At 38.5% G+C, this 18408-nt stretch overlaps 1 protein-coding gene across 4 annotated transcripts in view; it reads right to left on the reverse strand.

The window, feature by feature from the left end:
• Positions 1-18408, reverse strand: part of GNE (glucosamine (UDP-N-acetyl)-2-epimerase/N-acetylmannosamine kinase) — an 82329-nt gene that overhangs the window by 17026 nt on the left and 46895 nt on the right. For 3 of the 4 annotated variants that reach the window (XM_006863101.1, XM_006863104.1, XM_006863102.1), the window contains exons 2-4: positions 14483-14934; positions 9655-9807; positions 5945-6157 (exon numbers count right to left, since the gene is read on the reverse strand). In XM_006863101.1, the coding sequence (XP_006863163.1) occupies positions 5945-6157; positions 9655-9807; positions 14483-14934 (818 nt within the window). Of the gene's footprint in view, positions 1-5944; positions 6158-9654; positions 9808-14482; positions 14935-18408 lie in introns of those variants that run through there. The other variant, XM_006863103.1, reaches the window with a different exon arrangement.

The following is an 18408-nucleotide window of genomic DNA, read 5'->3' on the forward strand; positions in this document are numbered from 1 at the left end:
GCTTTCTAAGTACTAGTAACAGAATTTTTATGGGACCTGGTCACCAAGCTAAAGACTATAAAATTAGCAGTCAGAAGCTAACCATGAGACTAAATTCTGATAAGATGTGAGAGAAAAAACAAAAATTGACACTCCCAGATCATGCCCTTAAGAGAAAGGTCTCTTTCCCTTTTCTGTTTCCAATTGGCTAAGAGCTGGAGCAACCATCAACAAACTAGATGGAGGCCTAGTCTCTATTGTGGAGCTGCCATATCAGCTTCAGAAGGCTAACAAGCAAGCAAGCAAGCAAACAAACAAACAAACAAACAAACATACATACATACATACATACATACATACATACATAAACGACCTTATTTAAGCCAGTATTTTGGTTTTCTCTGTTACATAGCAGCTAAACTGATATCTTAACTATAAATCTACATTTCAATTGGTACCAATCTTAAATTGGTATTCCAAGTCTAATTCTCCTCAGAACTATCTAACTGCTTACTTGACACCTCCACTTTGGTAACTAATTAATATGGCCATACTTTTTTTTTTTTTTTTAATTTTTATTGTGAACTGAGTGAAAGTTTACAGAGCGGGCCATCAGTTTTATATTTAACAAATCATATACTTTGCTTCATTACAAGGACTGCAATCCCCTCCATGTGCCAATAGTATTAACTTCTATTCACTTTAACTCTTGCATTCCTCCCTGTGTCTCCCACTACCTTCATCTTGCCTCTGTTAACCTCCCTCTTATATATTTCCTGCCCCGTCACCCATGTTAACATGTGTTTACCCTCTAACCCATGACTAATTCATCCCCCATCCTAATCATCATATAATGTTTCTTTTACCAAGAAAATATTTTCTTAACTTTTTACAACAGTGGTCTCATTTGTCCTTTTGTGACTAATTTCACTCAGCAACATGGCATCAGGACTGGAGGAAGACTCATTAACAACCCATGATATGCAGATGATACCACCTTGCTTGTTGAAAATAAAGAGGACTTAAAATATTTACTGATGAAGATCAAAGACCACAGTTTTCCGTATGGTATTGGATGGTGTTGTAAAGTACGGTAATCTCAGGTTGTTGTCTGCTATTGTTGGTTCTCAGTTCAAAGAACACACTGTAGTAACTTTTGTAAAGTTGGTCTGGTTATTACAAATTCCTTTAATTTCTGTTTATCTGGAAATGTCCCAATTTCACCGTCATATTTGAGGAACAGCTTTGCTGGGTATATGATTTTGGGGTGGCAATTTTTTTCAGAGCTTTGTCTATGTCATTCCATTGCCTTCTTGACTGCATGCTTTCTGCGGAGAAATCAGAGCTTAATCTTATTGGTTCTCCTTTGTAGATAACTTGATTTTTCCCATGCTGCTATCAGGATTTTTTCCTGTCTTTGGTTTTGTAAGTTTGATTTTGATATGTCTTGATGATTTTCTTTGGAGAGCTCTCCTGTTTTGGGTTTGTTGGCTTCTTGTATGCTTATCTTCTTATCTTTCATGATGTTACAAAAGTTTTCTTCCAACAACTATTCAATAATGTTATCTGTGCTTTTCATTATTTCTTGCTATTCTGGAATTCTGATCCTATTTATGTTGTTATAGCTATTTATGATGTTTCACATGAACCTTGGGCTTTCTTCAGACTTTTACATTCTTTTTTCTGATCGCTCTTCTACCATACTAGTATTAAGAGATTTATCATCAAGATTACTAATTTGGGCTTCCATTGCATTGAATGTACTCCTTTGCCCTTTCAATGTATTGTCTATTTCTGAAATGTTACTATTAATGTGGATTTCTAATCTCAAATTATTTGCATTTATTTTGTCTGTTCATTCTTATAATGTTTTCCTGAATTCTTCTACAATTTTTCTGTGTTCTCCTTGCTTTCTTGGATCGTTCTGTCAATCCTTTGAAGGTACCTAAATATACTTTTGAAGTTCTTTTTCAGTTTTCTGGTTCTGCATTTAGGTCATTTCTTTAAGCCATTCTTTCTTGTTTCTTCGTGTGAGCTAAAATTGTCAGTTGTCTCTGGGATGTTGTGGTGTTGTCGTATTGGTATTTAACTGTCTTGTACGGGTGTAGTTAAAGAATGGAAGTGTGTGCACTGTCTCTGTTCATGCACCTCATTTTAAGGTAAGTTTGGCCAATGTTGGTTGCTGTCTATCGTTGATCAAGGGGTATAGGAACTGGTATTGGCTCCTGTCTAGTGGGTGGAGTTGCAGAAGGTATGGTTGTAACTGGGCACAACTGCTGTCTCATTTCCATTACCTGTTTGAATTTGCTCTGCCAGACCATGTTCTGTTGTCAAAGCTGGTCACAAAAGTTCAAGATTGTTGCGCTAAGTAGAGCTGACCATTCACCAGTCAGTCTTTGTCTCTCACTGGCCCTGCTCAGCTTCTTCTCCCAGCAAGCACTCAATCCACTTCTCTAACCTTTCCTCTGAAGTTCAGTATTCCAGGATTTTCATCTGTGTCTGTTTCATTTGGTCTACTGGATCTTTGTTTCAGAGGGTCCATGGAGTGCATCTGCCAAAATCTGCTCCTCCCTCACTGTCTTCCATATGTGGAAAGCATAACCCCACTGTTCAATTTAAACATCTATGAGTTATTGTTGATTTCCTTCTTACTTTTACTTCTCACATCCAAGCATCATCAAGCCCTATGTTGTTGGTTTTATTAAGTGCCACTGAGTGGGTTCTGACTCACAAAAACCCTGTATTCTGGTGGGTTTGAATCACCGACTTTGCAGTTAGCAGTCCAGTGCTTATCCTACAACACCACGCCAAGATAGAGTTAAAGCGCAAGCCCTGTAACATAGCCCAAATCTATATAATGTTTCTCCATCTCTAATGCTATCAGTTTGTCTAAACCAATTTCATCTACTTGAAGAGCTGAACTAGTCCCTTAATTATCTTCCTGCTTCTACTCTGGCTCCACCCCATTTCATTCTCTAAATAGCAGAGAGACTATTTTAAATGCAAGTCAAAGCCTGTCTCTCCCTCCCTTAAGTGGCTTCCAATCATAAACTTGAAAAATTCCAAACTGTTTCCTCTGACTTGCCTCCTTCCCTAACATCTTTTCTCTACCCCACTACTCTACAACTATCTTGAGCCTTCTGTTTATTAAATACATCAAACTTGTTCTCATTTTAGGGTCTTCACACTGGCTGGCCCCTCTGCTTCTTCCTGATTCTGACATAGCTGACTCCTTGTCATTCAGATCTCATCTTAAATGTCACCTCCCCAGACAGATTTTCCCTTATTCAATCTACTGTAGCCTTCCAGACACCTGCCCATCACATTAACCTGTGCTACCATCTGCACAGCACACAGAAATCCTAGTATTTTTCTTAGTTTTATTAGTATTTCATCTATCTCCTCTTCCACTAGAACATACGTCACATGAGAGCTCAGCCCTTAGAAAATTTGCTATTTTGTTTTTTAAAAACAATAAAGTTCTTATTTCTCTATATATCCTTCATCTAGACCTATACATTTTAAAACAGTGTTTCCAGCTCTCTAACCATTCCCTAAACAACTGTGCTGCTCAATTTATACCACATCAAGACAGAAGTTTTGGTATCCTTGAGGGATTAAAATTCATGTTCATGTTCAATGTTGTTTGCATTTTGGGGGGTGGGGAAGTTGTCTGAAGAAGCAAGATAAGAGCTGGTGGGTGGATGGGACAATGTTTCTCAAATTCTCATAGGACAGTCTTGCTATCTTTGAAGAATGAGCAGGAGCATTGTCATGATGGAAGATCAGTACAACCGTCTTCACCTTATTCTCACCAATGCAGTTTTCAGGTTTGTTTTTTTAAACTTCATAGTAAGTTCCCATGATTATCCTATGTCCTTTGAGAAAACCTGTCAAAATCTCTTTGGAATCCCCAAAAAACAGTTACCATAACCTTCTGAACTGACCTCTCTGCCTTGAATTTAACTACCTAGCAGATCCCCTAGGAAGTCACTGTTTAGACTGGACCTTTATTTATTTTTTTAGAAAGCACCCTAACAAGACTAAGACAAGTATATTACTGAGAGAACTTGTCTGCAGTTATCCACGAATCGCAGAAACACATTTTAACATATTTTGTTTGGAATAAACAGCTTATGAACTGGAACCCTAGTTGTTGTTGTTGTTAAGTGCCGTCGAGTCGGTTCTGACCTATAGTGACTCTGTATAGGGTTCCTGAGGAACAGCTGGTGAGCTTGAACCACCAACCTTGCAGTTCACACCAATTTTGCAGTCCAGTGCATTAACCCACAGCACCACACCAGGACTCTGGGACCCTAGTAGCAAAACTTTTTCACTTACCTTTGTAATATTGCTGGGAATATAATGGAAAAAGTCAAGGTGGCAACTATGAGGAATGTGAAATGCAGAGCTGGGACTAATTTCCTTGGTTCTAATCTAATTCTTTTCCATTAGTTCCATACTTTTTTCTACTAGCTACCGTTATGGATTGATTTGGGTCCCCTAAAATATGTGTTATAAATCTTATCCTCTATGCCTGCGGTTGTAATCCTATTTGGAAATGAGTTGTTCTTTATTATGCTAAGAAGACACGATTAGTATAGGTTTGTCTTAAATCAATCTCTTTGAGACATAAAAGAGATTAAATTCAAGCTAGTAAACAGCCTCCAGTATAGGTTGCACCTCAATGTAAAGAAAACAAAATCCTCACCACAGGACCAAAAATTACATCATTATAAATGGAGAAAAGATTGAAGTTTTCAAAGACTTCATTTGCTTGGATCCACTATCAACACTTATGGAAGCAGCAGTCAAAAAATCAAACGATGTATTGCATTAGGCAAATCTGTTGCAAAATACCTCTTAAAAGTGTTCAACAGCAAAGATGTCCTTTTGAGAACTAAGGTATACCTGAACCAAGTCATGGTATTTTCAATGTCATATTCATGTGAAAATTGTGCAGTGAATAAGAAAGACTGTAGAAGAATTGATGCATTTGAGTTATGGTACTGGAGAAGAATATTAAAGGTACCATGGATTGCAGGAAGATTGTCAGAAGTGATGCAACAGCACCTAACAATAACAACAAGCAAGCAGAGATTGGGGAAGAGAGAGAAGCCAAGCCACATAAGATTGACCAGAAAACAGAAGCTGAAAAGATGTGTTACTGACAAAGAAAGAAAGCCTTTCCCTAGAGCTAGTGCCCTGAATTCTGACTTCTAGTCTCCTAAAAAGTGAGAAAAGAAATTTCTGCTTGTTAAAACCACCCACTTGTAGTATTTCTGTCATAGCAATAGTAGATGATTAAGACAACTACATACATATGTAGATATTAAAACTTGGACTAACATTGATAACAGGATCTAACTCACTAAAATAATCCTACATATAATTTATATATTAAGGGAGTACCTTGCTTATATATTAGGGGGCACCTTACAATTACCATACTATAAAATACTAACTAGAGTCCTGGTGTAGTGCTATAGGATAAGCATTTGATAGTTAACCACAAGTTTAGCAGTTCAAACCCACCAGCTGCTCCTCAGAAACCCTATACAGGGTTGTTATGAGTCAGAGTTGGCTGGACAGCACTTAACAACAACAAAAACAACAAAATATTGACTGCAGAGAGTCTCTCCTAGGCCCAGAAAATGAAAGACTAGCACTCATCTACTAACACATTCAGCCACATTGTTTCTTAAGCACAGCTGTCAAAGACCATAGTTAAACTGTCTTAACAGATATTTCAAGCCAATAAAAATGTAAGTAGAGCTCTAAAAGATTTGGTAACCACTGTGTACTATTTATAGACTATTTATAGATTTGGGACTATTACTGGCCATTAACCTCATTCACATATTTGTTTGTAAACATATATGCCTGGCACTGATATACACATACCTTATAATAATTTTTATGCATGCCTAAAGCCTAGTCAAGTTGAACTATAAGCAAAGGTAACCTGTTTCTCTTCCAATCTGACGTGTCCCCAGGTTGATCACAGGTGTTCCAAAAGCTCCAACCTCTCGCACCCCACAGCTGCTGTTCCCAATCATACAACCAGCATGGGCAACCAACTGTATAAACTGGTCAAATGGGACATGTTTAACTGCACGGAAATTGGGATGATGCTCAATGCCCTTCTTCCGCATCACTCGAACCATCTCTTTGCTCCCTGTAAAAGTTAAAAGCATCAATTGTTAAATGATTTATGAGATAAAGAAACAATTGCCATGGACAAGAATTGTTGTTGTTAAGTGCTGTAGAGTCATAGTGATCCTATATAGGATTTCCGAGGTGCACTTGGCGGATTTGAACTGTCAACCTTGTGGTTCACAGTCCAGTACTGATCCTACAGCACCATACCAGGAGTCTTGGACACGAATAGCCCCACCTAAAGAAATATTCCTATAAAAAACTCACACCAATTACTGGGGAGATAGTAATTTTGATTTTTCATTTTTTTCATGAATAATGAAAATCTAAAATATATGGCCTGCTCACTGTTTCAACTCATCTAGGGACTCAAACAGCAGAAATGGAACTTTTCAAACAGAACTTAGCAAAAAGAATACCTTTTATTAATATCCCCATAAGAACCTTTGGAAGGACTCTAGTAGCAAATGGTTACAAATTGGGTTGCTACTTCAAGGTCAGCAGTTTGAAATACCAGCTGATTTCAGGAGAAAGATGAGGCTTTCTGCTCCCGTAAAGATTTATTGCCTCAGAACTTTATGCTGGGTGGCTATAAGTAGGACCCGACTCCATGGCACATCACCACGAACACTTTGCAACCCTGGTGCTGCAGTGGTTAGGTGCTCAGCTTCTAACTGAAAGGTCAGTGGTTTGAACTTACTCCATAAGAGAAAAATGGGGCAGTCTGTTTCTGTAAGACACCTTGGAAACCCTGAGAGCAATTCTACTCTGTCCTAAAGGGTTGGTATGAGTTGGAATCAACTTGGCCGCAATGGGTTTAGAAGAACCTTTACTTTAAGCCAACAATTCAGAAGCTAAAAACAGGCCAACAGTTTAACTTCTTAGAGGTCTCAGGCTCCACCTGCCAAACTGATCAGAGAGCCTCTGCCTCAGCTGTGCTCAAATTTACACTAGAACTAGCTCCACTGGGTAGCACTCCCACTTATGTGGACTAACTAACCAAAATCTCACAACCATTGAATCAATTCTTGACTCATAGGAACCCTCTGAAGGGTTTCCGAGCCTGTATATCTTTATGAGAGCAGAAAGCCTTCACTTTCTCCTGCAGAGTAGCTGGTGGCTTCAAACTGCTTACCTTGCAGTTAGCAGTCCAATGTGAAACCACCCCCCAAATACTGATAGCTTCTGATACTGTATTTGATAACTTATTTTAAACGCAATATTTAAAAAAGTTTTCAAAGATGTATGAGGGAGAGGCAATATTCAATACCTCTAATCCACCCTTTTCTTAGCTACCCCTGATCAAGGGAGGAAAAGTTGCAGGTGTGATTAGTTAAAAGCTGGCCAGCAGCCGCACCGTGCTCACCAGCATGCAGGAGGAGCTGTGCACGCATGTGCTCTTCAACTCTTGTACTTTCTCTATGAGGCAAGGCAGAAAGTAAATGGACTCAGAGGCTAACTCCTTGGAGCAGGCCTTCTTTCTTTATCCAGCCTTGCTAGAGCATGCTGGTCATCATCTACAATTAGTGTGTATGTGACTAGCCAATATTCAGATCTAGGCTCCTCTTTGGCCTTAAGCCTAAATCACCTATGTACTAGCCCAGTTTTCCAGAGTCCTATACTGGGGTCTGGGCACTAAGCCAAAGAAAAATAAAGTGATGCTTTGATTCTTGTTTCATTATTTCCTGTGTACATCACATCAAAAACCTCATAAGGAAGGGGTTTTTTACTTAAGTATTCCTGGGATCCTTTATCAAGAGGAAAACAGCTCTAATTCTAAAGTGTATACAATCAGGAAATCATATTACAGAGTATCATTGACAATGAATATAAGAGAGATACACAATTACAAGTGTTAACATAAAAAGTTAAAGGATTAGAAAAGAATAAATGTTAAGATTTTAAAATTTTTAATGTATTAACTGAATGAAACCTGGATTATCAGTAACAACTCCTGGCAAACCTATGTGTGTCAGAGTAGAACTATGCTCCATAGGGTTTTCAATGACTTTTTTGGAAACATATCACCAGGCCTTTCTTTCACAGCACCTCTAGGCAAACTTTAGCTTCAGGTAAGTGCATTAACTGTTTGCGCCACCCAGGAAGAAACCCAGTTTGTTGTTGTTGTTAAGTGCCGTTGAGTCAGTTCCGACCCATAGCAACCCTGTATAGGGTTTCCAAAAGGAGTTCTGGTAGCGTAGTGGTTACGAATCGGGCTGTGAACCTTAAGGTCAGCGGTTCGAAACTACCAGCCGCTCCGCGGGAGAAAGATGAGGCTTTCTACTCCCGTAAAGATTTACACCCCTTGGAAACCCTGTACTGGGTCACTATGGGTCGAACCGACTCGATGGCACTTAACAACAACAACAACATAGGGTTTCCAAAGAGCAGCGGGTGAGCTTGAACCATCGACCTTGCAGTTCAAATGGCTTTGCAGTCTGGCGCATTAATCCACAGCACTACACCAGGAATCCAATTTAGAGGTTCTTAAATTTTTTCCAACTAACGTTCTGATTTACTTCCTCTAAAGGAGCTCTGGTAGTGTGGTGGTTACGAATCAGGCTGCTAATCTCATGGTCAGCAGTTCGAAACTACCAGCCGCTCCGCGGGAGAAAAATGAGGCTTTCTGCACCCGTAAAGATTTACAGCCTTGGAAACGCTGACAGGGTCACTATGAGTTAGAACAGACTCCACAGCACATAACAACAACAAAGGAGCTCTGGTAGTGTGGTGGTTACGAATCAGGCTGCTAATCTCATGGTCAGCAGTTCGAAACTACCAGCCGCTCCGCGGGAGAAAGATGAGGCTTTCTGGTCCCGTAAAGATTTATACCCTCGGAAACCCTTTACAGGGTCGCTATGAGTCAGAACCGACTCCATGGCACATAACAACAACAGAAAAAATTATTCTAGGGACACTATAAGCAGAATCCTTTCAAGATGGTAACATCTTGGCACTGAAGGATCTGCTTCCTTTACAGAATAAAATTAAAATAGCCTGGTGACAGCTAACAACATCAGTTTCTTTTTAATTCCTGCTCTGGCATGTCTCATAAATATTTCATATCCGCATTAACTTGTTCAAGGTGACCAACCTGGTCAGATTTGAGGACTTGTTGGCTGGGGAGACCTAAATGACTTAAACTAAAAATGACTTTAAGATACAGCAAACATAAAAAAGAGAACAGGAAATAACAATAATGACTATTTTGCTGCAGTCAACAGGATCACAGAATATTATTTTCCTAGACATACTCCATTACTTTAAGGTTTATGTCTCTTAGTTAACATGAAAGGTGAAGAGATTTTTTTAAAGTGTTTACTTTCGTACTAAGCTTCTTTTAGACTTTACAAGATCATCAAACTCTTTGACCCACAGCATAATTGGTGATTCTTTGAAAATCTGAATGCTGAAATGCTTTCAATGATGAGAAAAAATAGGAAGGAGAATCAAAAGAAGTTGTAATAGCAACAAAAAATGTGAAACGGTAGGTGACATAATGTCAAGTTCAATTACCTGCATCAATATTTGGAAATAGAACTAGGGTCCGTTTGTTAAATGAGATAAGTGCGTCCAATGTTAATTCAAACATTTTTATGGAATGCTTAATGTCAGTGGTCACAGGGTGCTGTAATGCAACAATGTAATCTTTAGACTTTACATCATCACCTGTTTAAAGAAAACCAAACCACAGTTCTTAATTAATAAAGAATAATAAAAGACGAAGAAGCAAATTCTAAAAGCAAGAGCCTAAAGTCTATGCTTTTAAGAAATCCAAGGTAAAACAATTTGTCACGTTCTCAGCAGGGCATCCATATTAGAGTCAAATGATAAGAACTTAGAGCAGCAAGCCCAAGGATACAGCAAATTTTACATTATACAAAGGTGCTTGCTACCACAAACATAAAATATAACTTCAAACAGAAGGCACCAGAGATTCATTATGCTTTAAAATCCAGAGCATTCGAAAAATTTAAATCTTCCCAAATTCTCCCGTTTCTTATGAATAATCATCAATAGTAATGAATAATAAAATGTTGCAAATCAGAGCATTTAGTAGAGTTTGAATGAGAATTAAACATATTCCATATCATATACAGGCACTTCCCCATACCGTTACCTGCCAAATTCAACACATGGCAAGTGTGTCTAAATCTGTTCCTAGGGCTAGAAAGACTTATTTCATCCCCGGGCTGGGATCCTATGGACATTCTTCAGCAAAAACCTAAAGTGTAAAAGATTTGTATGGACAGTGCTATGCCAAGCAACACAAGACATTTATAAACATAAACCAAACCCACTGCCAGTGAATCAATTGTAATTCATAGCAATCTTGCTGTACTCTACTTTACAATGGTTATTTTTGATTGACTACACATTTTTCAGAAGTACAAGATTTTTCAGAACACATATAAAAAACAAACCCACTGCTATCAAGTCAATTCCAATTCATAGTGACTCTATATTAGGTTTCAGAGACTGTAAACCTTTATGGGCACAGACAGCCTCATCTTTCTTTCACAGAGTCGCTGGTGGGTTTGAATCTCCAAACTGGCAGATAACAGTGTAATGTCTAACCCACAGTGCCACTATGGCTCCTTGAACACATATAAAGCTAACAGTATAGTCAGAACAGAATGCAAGAGTGCTACTTAGAAAAATACAAAAAGGAAACACTAAAGAAATTAAAGTTTGTTCCATTTCATGATAATTACAAATCTGTTCAAGGATTTAAAAAATACATGTGTTGTTGTTAGGTGCCATCAAGTTGGTGCCGACTCATAGCGACCTTATGCACAGCAGAACGAAACACTGCCCGATCCTAGGCCAACCTCACTACTGTTACTACGCTTAAGTCCACTGATGCCGCCACTTGGCCAATCCATCTTGTCGGGGGTCTTCCTCTCTTTCTCTGTCCCTCCACCTTACCAAACATGATATCTTTCTCCAGTGATTGATCCCTCCTGACAATATGTCTGAAGGATGAGAGATGAAGTTTGGCCATTTTGGTCTCCAAGGAGCATTCTGGCTGCACTTCTTCCAAAACGGATCTATTGGTTCTTTTGGCAGCCCATGGCACTTTCAATATTCTCCTCCAACACCATAATTCAAAAGCATCAATTCTTCTACAGTCTTCCTTATTTACTGTCCAGCTTTCACATACATATGAGGTTATGGAAAATACCATGGCTTGGGTCAGGCACACCTTAGTCCTCAAGCTGACATCTTTGCTCTTCAACACTTTAAAAAGGTCTGTGCAGCTGATTTGCCTAATGCAATACGTCGTTTGATCTCCTGACTGCTGCTTCCTTGAGTGTTGATACTTGACCCAAGAATGAAATCCTTGACAACTTCAACCTTTTCTCCATTGATAAGAATGTTGTTTATTGGTCCAGTGGTGAGGATTTTTGTTTTCTTGACATTGAGATGTAATCCATACCGAAGGATGTGCTCTTTGATCTTCATCAGTAAATGTTTTAAGTCCTCTTCACTTTCAACAAGCAAGGTTGTATCATTTGCATATTACAGGTTGCCAATGAGTCTTCCTCCAATCCTGATGCCACATTTTTCTTCATATAACCTAGCTTCTTGGATTATTTGCTCAGCACACAGGTTGAATAAGTATAGTGAAAGAATACAACATTGTCGCACACCTTTCTTAATTTTAAACCATTCAGTGTTCCCACGTTCTGTTCGAACAACTGCCTTTTGGTCCAGGTACAAATTCCTCATGAGCACAATTAAATGTCCTGAATACTCATACTTCGCAATGTTGTCCATAGCTTGTTGCACATAGAATGGATTAATTTATATAGTGGCAGTGGTAGTGGTTATGTGCCATGGAGTCAGTTCTGACTCATAACAACCCTGTGCAGGGTTTCAGAGGCTGTAAATCTTGACTGGGAGCAGAAAGCCGCATCTTCCTCCCACGGAACAGCTGGTAGTTTCGAACTGCTGACTTTGAGGTTCACAGCCTGATTTGTAACCACTACGCTATAGGAAAGCCCAATTTCTTTCATGTTCTAATATCCTTTCTGTTCTAATATGTGAATTAAAAATATATACACCCCCTCTAAGACTGAAACACAAAGGGAACACATGAGCAGGCATGTAAGCTTGCTGGTAACCACATTGGTCTACTGGTGAGTAGCAGTGGAGGAAAGGCAGCAATGAAGAAATGGGCTGAGTTCAATCATGATCCATAGACTCCCGTTGACCTACAGATGAGAGAGAGAAGAGGAAGGGCTGGTTGGTCCAAAGTGTGGTGAGACCTGAGGACACCTGAGCCCATGGACAAGGACATAGCCACAGAGGGCTGGAGCTGAGAGTGAAGCATCCAGCTGATATGAAGTGAGAGGAGACACACAATAACACCCAAACTTGCAGACAGTATCCATTTGATCTAGCCTCGATGGCTTGATGATCAGAATTCTATTAGAGGAAGATTAAAAAAAAATTTTTTTTTGGATAAAGGAAACAAGGATAAGTAACTACAATTTGATGAACTTGACCTATACTCATGGAGGTGGTAGCTCTAAATACCAACTGAAAAGGAAGGAGTCTTCACAAGTATCAATGCTACCCCTGCTGAATACAGGGTAGACAGGGATGGGCAACTTAGACACTGGCTACCTAAAATGCGGGGGCGATAAAGGCATGAAGTGACAGGCTTACAAGGATTCAAGAAGGAATTTAGCTTAAGAGTGTGTGAGGGAAGATAGAGCCCCCACTGAAAACTTTTCACCTTGCCTAGATGGGTCTGGTTTAAAGATAGGGGGATAAGATTCTTATGATCCAATAATAATTGTTATCATGACTAATTGCAACTGTCACAACTGTACAAGTAGAAGTTTTGTAACAAAAACAGGGGAGTAGTTAATCCTACAATCCAGAAACAGAGACCCCAGGCCATCAAGGGAAAAGAGCACACACAGAATGTGGGGCCCTATCCAGAGAAGCAGCAACACCAGAGTTGGAGACAGAGATAGGCACATGGAGAGAGGGAGCAGCTGAGGACTGTAGATTCATGGGAAGAGTGGGACTGAGAGCTGGTGGCCAGGAGGCAGATTTGCAGAATGTGCACTTTGGTGGTGTAAATGATTATATATGTCTGTCTTTTTTAAAAAAAAAAAAAAGAGGTAAAATGAATAGAGGAAATTCTGTTAACTGATGGTACATGGAGAGAATTATAATCGTTGTAATGAAACAAGGTGTATGATTTGTTGAATGTAAAACTGATGATGTGCCCTGTAAACTTTCACTCAATTCACAATAAACACATTAAAATAAAATTTAAAAAATATACATACATACATATAAATCACTTTTGTTATATAATCAATAAATCAGTATACTATTACTTAATATCTACTTCTTAGAAAACAAGGTCCTAAACAGATGATTAGTCCTGAGTTTTCAGCTTTGTAGAATAAGCAATGAACTATGAACCACGAGGTCAGTGGTTCAAGCCCACCAACCACTCAGCAGAAGAAAAACTAGGCTTTCTGCTCCTGCAAAGATTTACAGCCTTGGAAACCCTATACAAGGTCACTATGAGTTGAAAATGACTCGACAGCACTTAAAAACAAGTATTCTCACTAAAAATCAATCAGTGGATATTCTAGTTTATAAATCTGTTTTCATAGCTTTTGACTAGCAAAAGGTAATTTCCACATAGATCAGCTGGTCATTGACAATTTCACACTTGAGGACTTATTTAGATAGAGATAATGAACTCTGATGACTTTTGATTTTTAATAATAATAATCTCTTGTATTAATATGTGCTTATAGCTTACTACTAATTATCTCATTGGCATATTTTAAAAACTCTATGAGACAGTCACAAAAATTAAACATAGTTTTTGTCATATTAAAAAAACAAAATTGTCCATAATCCCACAAACCAGAAGTATCATGAATAGCTTGATGTAACATATTTCTTAACATTTCCATGATAGTTCTTAACAACAACAAAAAAATGGCATTCTATTAAACACAAAATTGTATAGCTTGCTTTACAATATATCATAATTTGTCCTTGTCACTAAATAATCCCACATTATATTTAATGGATTAAAAGCATTCCATTATATAAATATAGCAAAGATTTTTTTAAAAATCAATCCACTATACCTGTTTTACAGAAAAGGTAGTGAGTTTCAGAGAGTTCAAGTAATACCAAAGAAAGAGAGCTAGGAATTAAAATGTTAGTCTTCTGATTGTTACTAGAACGTTCTAGCCATAATAAATTGCAATATACCAATGTTTCTAAAAGGACAGAAATATACCTAACGTTTTTCTGACAAAAACAACCAATAAACTGATTAAATTTTGATACCTACCTAACCACATCCGAATGATACTCATGTAGTCTTTGTTCTTGGCTGAGAGAAGTTTGTCATAGGAAGGACAGCCTGCCAAAAGGATGCGATCATGGTCCTCACACATAGATATCAGATGTTGCTCTGCACTTCGGGTGCAGCACACATGATAATGAGCCAGTTTTGTTATGGCATGTCTGATAGAGTCATCAATGGTCCCACTGACTTCCCCACCTTCAATGTGAAGGATTCGGATGTTCATCAAAGCAGCAGATGTAGCCAGAGCTAGGGCATCAAACCTGTCTCCATGAACAATCATGATATCAGGCTTCAGGCGATTAAGGACATCTGGTAGCTTCACCAGAGCCAAGCCTACTGACTCCACCATGGCTGCCTCATCTTCCCCCCTAACGATCGTGTGGAGCCTAGTGTTAATGTCGAAGTCATCTTGTTCAATCATGCGATACGTGTTTCTACAGGGGGGGGAGAGATAAAGATGTGAAAGTATGTTCTTAAATGCAGGGCCAAGTACAGTAAAAGCAATATAATGCCAACCCTGAAGGAAGAAGCATTTTTAAATTTTACTTGTTAAAATAAAGTAAATAAATAAATTGAAGTACAATAAAACAATAATTACAGTAACTTGAAATAGTTCCTTTACATCTAATAAACAATATAGGTCCTAAGTGGTATAGGGTTTAATGTTTCTACATGAACACACCTGTACTCACCACCTAGATCAATATATAGAACACTTCCAGCACCTTGACAGGTTCACTTGTACCCACACTCAGTTTCTGGATGGAGAAATATCTGAGGGAGAGTTTTTTCATTAGGAAGAAAGACCACACTGGTGACTGTTGTTAAGTGCTGTCGAGTTGGTTCCAACCTATAGCTACCCTATGTAGGGTTTCCAGAGTGACTGGTGGATTTGAACCACCAAACTTCCAGTTAGAAGTCCAGTGCTTATCCTATAGTGCCATACCAGAACTCCTAAAATTATGATAGTAGTCATGATTTTTCTTTCTTTCTTTCCTTTTATATTTTTTTGCTTAAAAAAAAAAAATCTGCTGCTTCAATGATAGGAAAAATGCTACAAAAATTATTATTATTATTTTACACACATACACACACAAAGGTGGAAATCAGGATGCCTTGTGTGTGCGTGTAAAATAATCAAGATGTCACCATAATATTATAAACTTAAAAGGTAGATGAAAACATCTGAGTTAGCTATATACATAGTTACCATTGTTTTTTTTAGCTACCCTAGAATCAGCCCCCAATTCATAGCAATTCCAGGTACGATGAATTGGGCCACTGTGATCCACAGAGTTTCCATTAGGTGATTTTTCAGAAGTAGATTACCAAATTGTTCTTCCTAGTCTGTCTTAGTCCAGAATCACCACCAAAACCCGTACAGCATAGATGAGTTTTCTTTTATTTATACTTTTTTAAGGGATGCCCTTCCTAGATATACACACCAGTATTTTCACCAAATATGGTAAATTCTGGTTATTATTTGTTCTAAGATTTTTCTGCCCATATTTTTTTTCTTTCTTTCTGAGACACCAATTAAATGTATATTAAATTGCATCTGATATTGGCTCAAAGGTCCTTGAGATTCTGGTCTTTTTTTATTTATTTTTTTGTTCTTCTACTCAATCACTCCAATTGATCTCTTAAAGTTCACTGATGCAGTCTTCTCTTCAGTATCTACAGCTCGCAGATTTTTCATTTTCTATATTGTACTATTCAGTTCTAGACTTTTAATTTGGTTTTTTTTTTTTTTTTTTTTTAATAGTTTCTGTTTCTCTGTTGAGATATAGTGGTTTTAAAATCCTCATTGATACAACATCAGAACCATCCCAGGGTCTATTTCTATTGACTACATTTTATCTTAATGTTGGGCCAGATTTCCTGTTTCTTTGCACAATTTGTAATTATATATTAAACATGGGGATATCACACTATACAGACTCTGAGTTCTGTATCTTCCTCTTGAGATGGTTGATTTTTGTTCAAGCAGGAAGCTGATTTTTGTTCAAGTGGACAACAGATGAAATTTGTACTCAGTTTTCTCAGCTTCTAGCTGTTGCTTTCTGCTAGGCTTCTTGGATTTTCCATTCATGTGTAGTTCAGCAAAAATTTGAGAAGAGTTAATAAATATACAAGGGGACTTCAAAAAGTCTGTGGAAAAATAGAATCAAAAGATAATGGGAGAGACAGAGCTTGATGGCGGCTAGGGTGAAGGTGTAGTGAAGTTCGCCGTCAGCCATACCACAGAATACCAGGCAAAGCAGATCCAAGCCAGAGCTCAAAAACTCAGAACCACATAGCTAGGAATATTTTTTAAAAGTTTGAAGGCTTATAGCTAGTGGAACTTTAAGCTGAAGTAAGAAATCGTGTACTTTTCAATCTGCCAGACTTGGATCCCAGAGCCGACATCTTGGGTGAGAACAAATGACAAAACCAAGCAGGGGAGCAGAACCACCACGGAAAAACACCACAGGAACCTTGGAGCAAAGGTAGACAATACACTTTGTTGGTTTTACTATGTTCTGATTTTCTTTTTGGTATCTGGTCATTGCCCTCACCCCCCACTGTTTGTGCACCTGCATTCTGGTGACTAGAGGGGGTGCCTTAATGAGTGGACACCCACCACCCTCACCACTGGTGGGTTCTTCTGCCACGCATGCACACAGATACTCAGCCCAAGAGCTGGCCCTGACGTTTTGTTGTTGCTGTTGTTTTTAAATAAGGGAAAGGCCAGGACAAGGCTGTAGAGAGGGAAAGAGAGTTTGAAAAAAAAAAATACAGGCCGAAAATTAAATTAAAGCCTGAGGTATAGCATAACAACCAACAGTGGCATCTTGAAATCTCTCAGGCAGCTTTGAAAGCAAGAAGCTGAAGAAAGGACGTTAAAGTCATCCTCATATGAGGAGCTCTGGTAGCATAGTGGTTATGAATTGGGTTGCGAACCTTAAGGTCAGCAGTTTGAACTACCAGCCGCTCTGTGGGAGAAAGATGAAGCTTTCTGCTCCTGTAAAGATTTACAGCCTCGGAAACCCTGTACAGGGTTGTTATGAGTCGGAACCGACTCGACAGCACTTAATAACAACAACATACTAGGTTAGAGATTTTTTTTTCTTCTTCTCTCCCTCCTCTCCCCTTTCTGAGATTATAGACTGCAGTATTCAGTCTAGTTTTATTTTGTTGTTGTTGTTTTAGGGATTTTTTGTTTTTCTTTTTGTTGGTACTGTTTTGATGTTTTATGCTCCCCTTTCTACCTTTGGGGGACTCTTTCTCTCCCTATATTACCCAAGAAGAGTCAGCAACTGCTGCCATATAGTCAAGCTACAATTCATACTCCATAAAACACCAAAACCCAGGCAAGAACCAATACCAACTGCCATATACCAAGGAGTCAAACAATATCTGTGAAAGTTACTCTGAGTTAAGCAATAAGAAGAGTGAAAAGGGAAGCCCACATCCTGATTACATCTACCTGGAAGTAATCAGAAATCATAAAACATACCAAAACACACACTCAATTAAGTATTAAGGCCACAGATAAATACTAAACATGTCCAAGAAGCAAAAGTAGATGACCAGATCAGCACATGTCCAGAAACAAGATAAAATGTCTAAGACAAATGACCTAGAGGTACAACTGGACTCCATTCTGGAAGGAGGGCAGGCCTTGGAAATTCCTGAGAAGGAATTCAGAAAAATGATTATAAAATGTTTCAAAACACTTTATAATGGAGTTGAGAAAAATAAGGAAGAACTCATGAAAGCGCTACAGGAACAATCAAATAAGATAGATACAGCATTGGAAACAATTCAAAACCTACAGAAAGCTGTCCAAACAATCAATAATACAATATCAGAAATAGACAATACTCTGAAAGGGCAAAGGAGTAGAATAGAAGAGATGGAAGGCA

This window comes from Chrysochloris asiatica, unplaced genomic scaffold (genome assembly GCF_000296735.1).
Source record: "Chrysochloris asiatica unplaced genomic scaffold, ChrAsi1.0 scaffold00053, whole genome shotgun sequence".
NCBI classification, from domain to species: Eukaryota; Metazoa; Chordata; class Mammalia; order Afrosoricida; family Chrysochloridae; genus Chrysochloris; species Chrysochloris asiatica.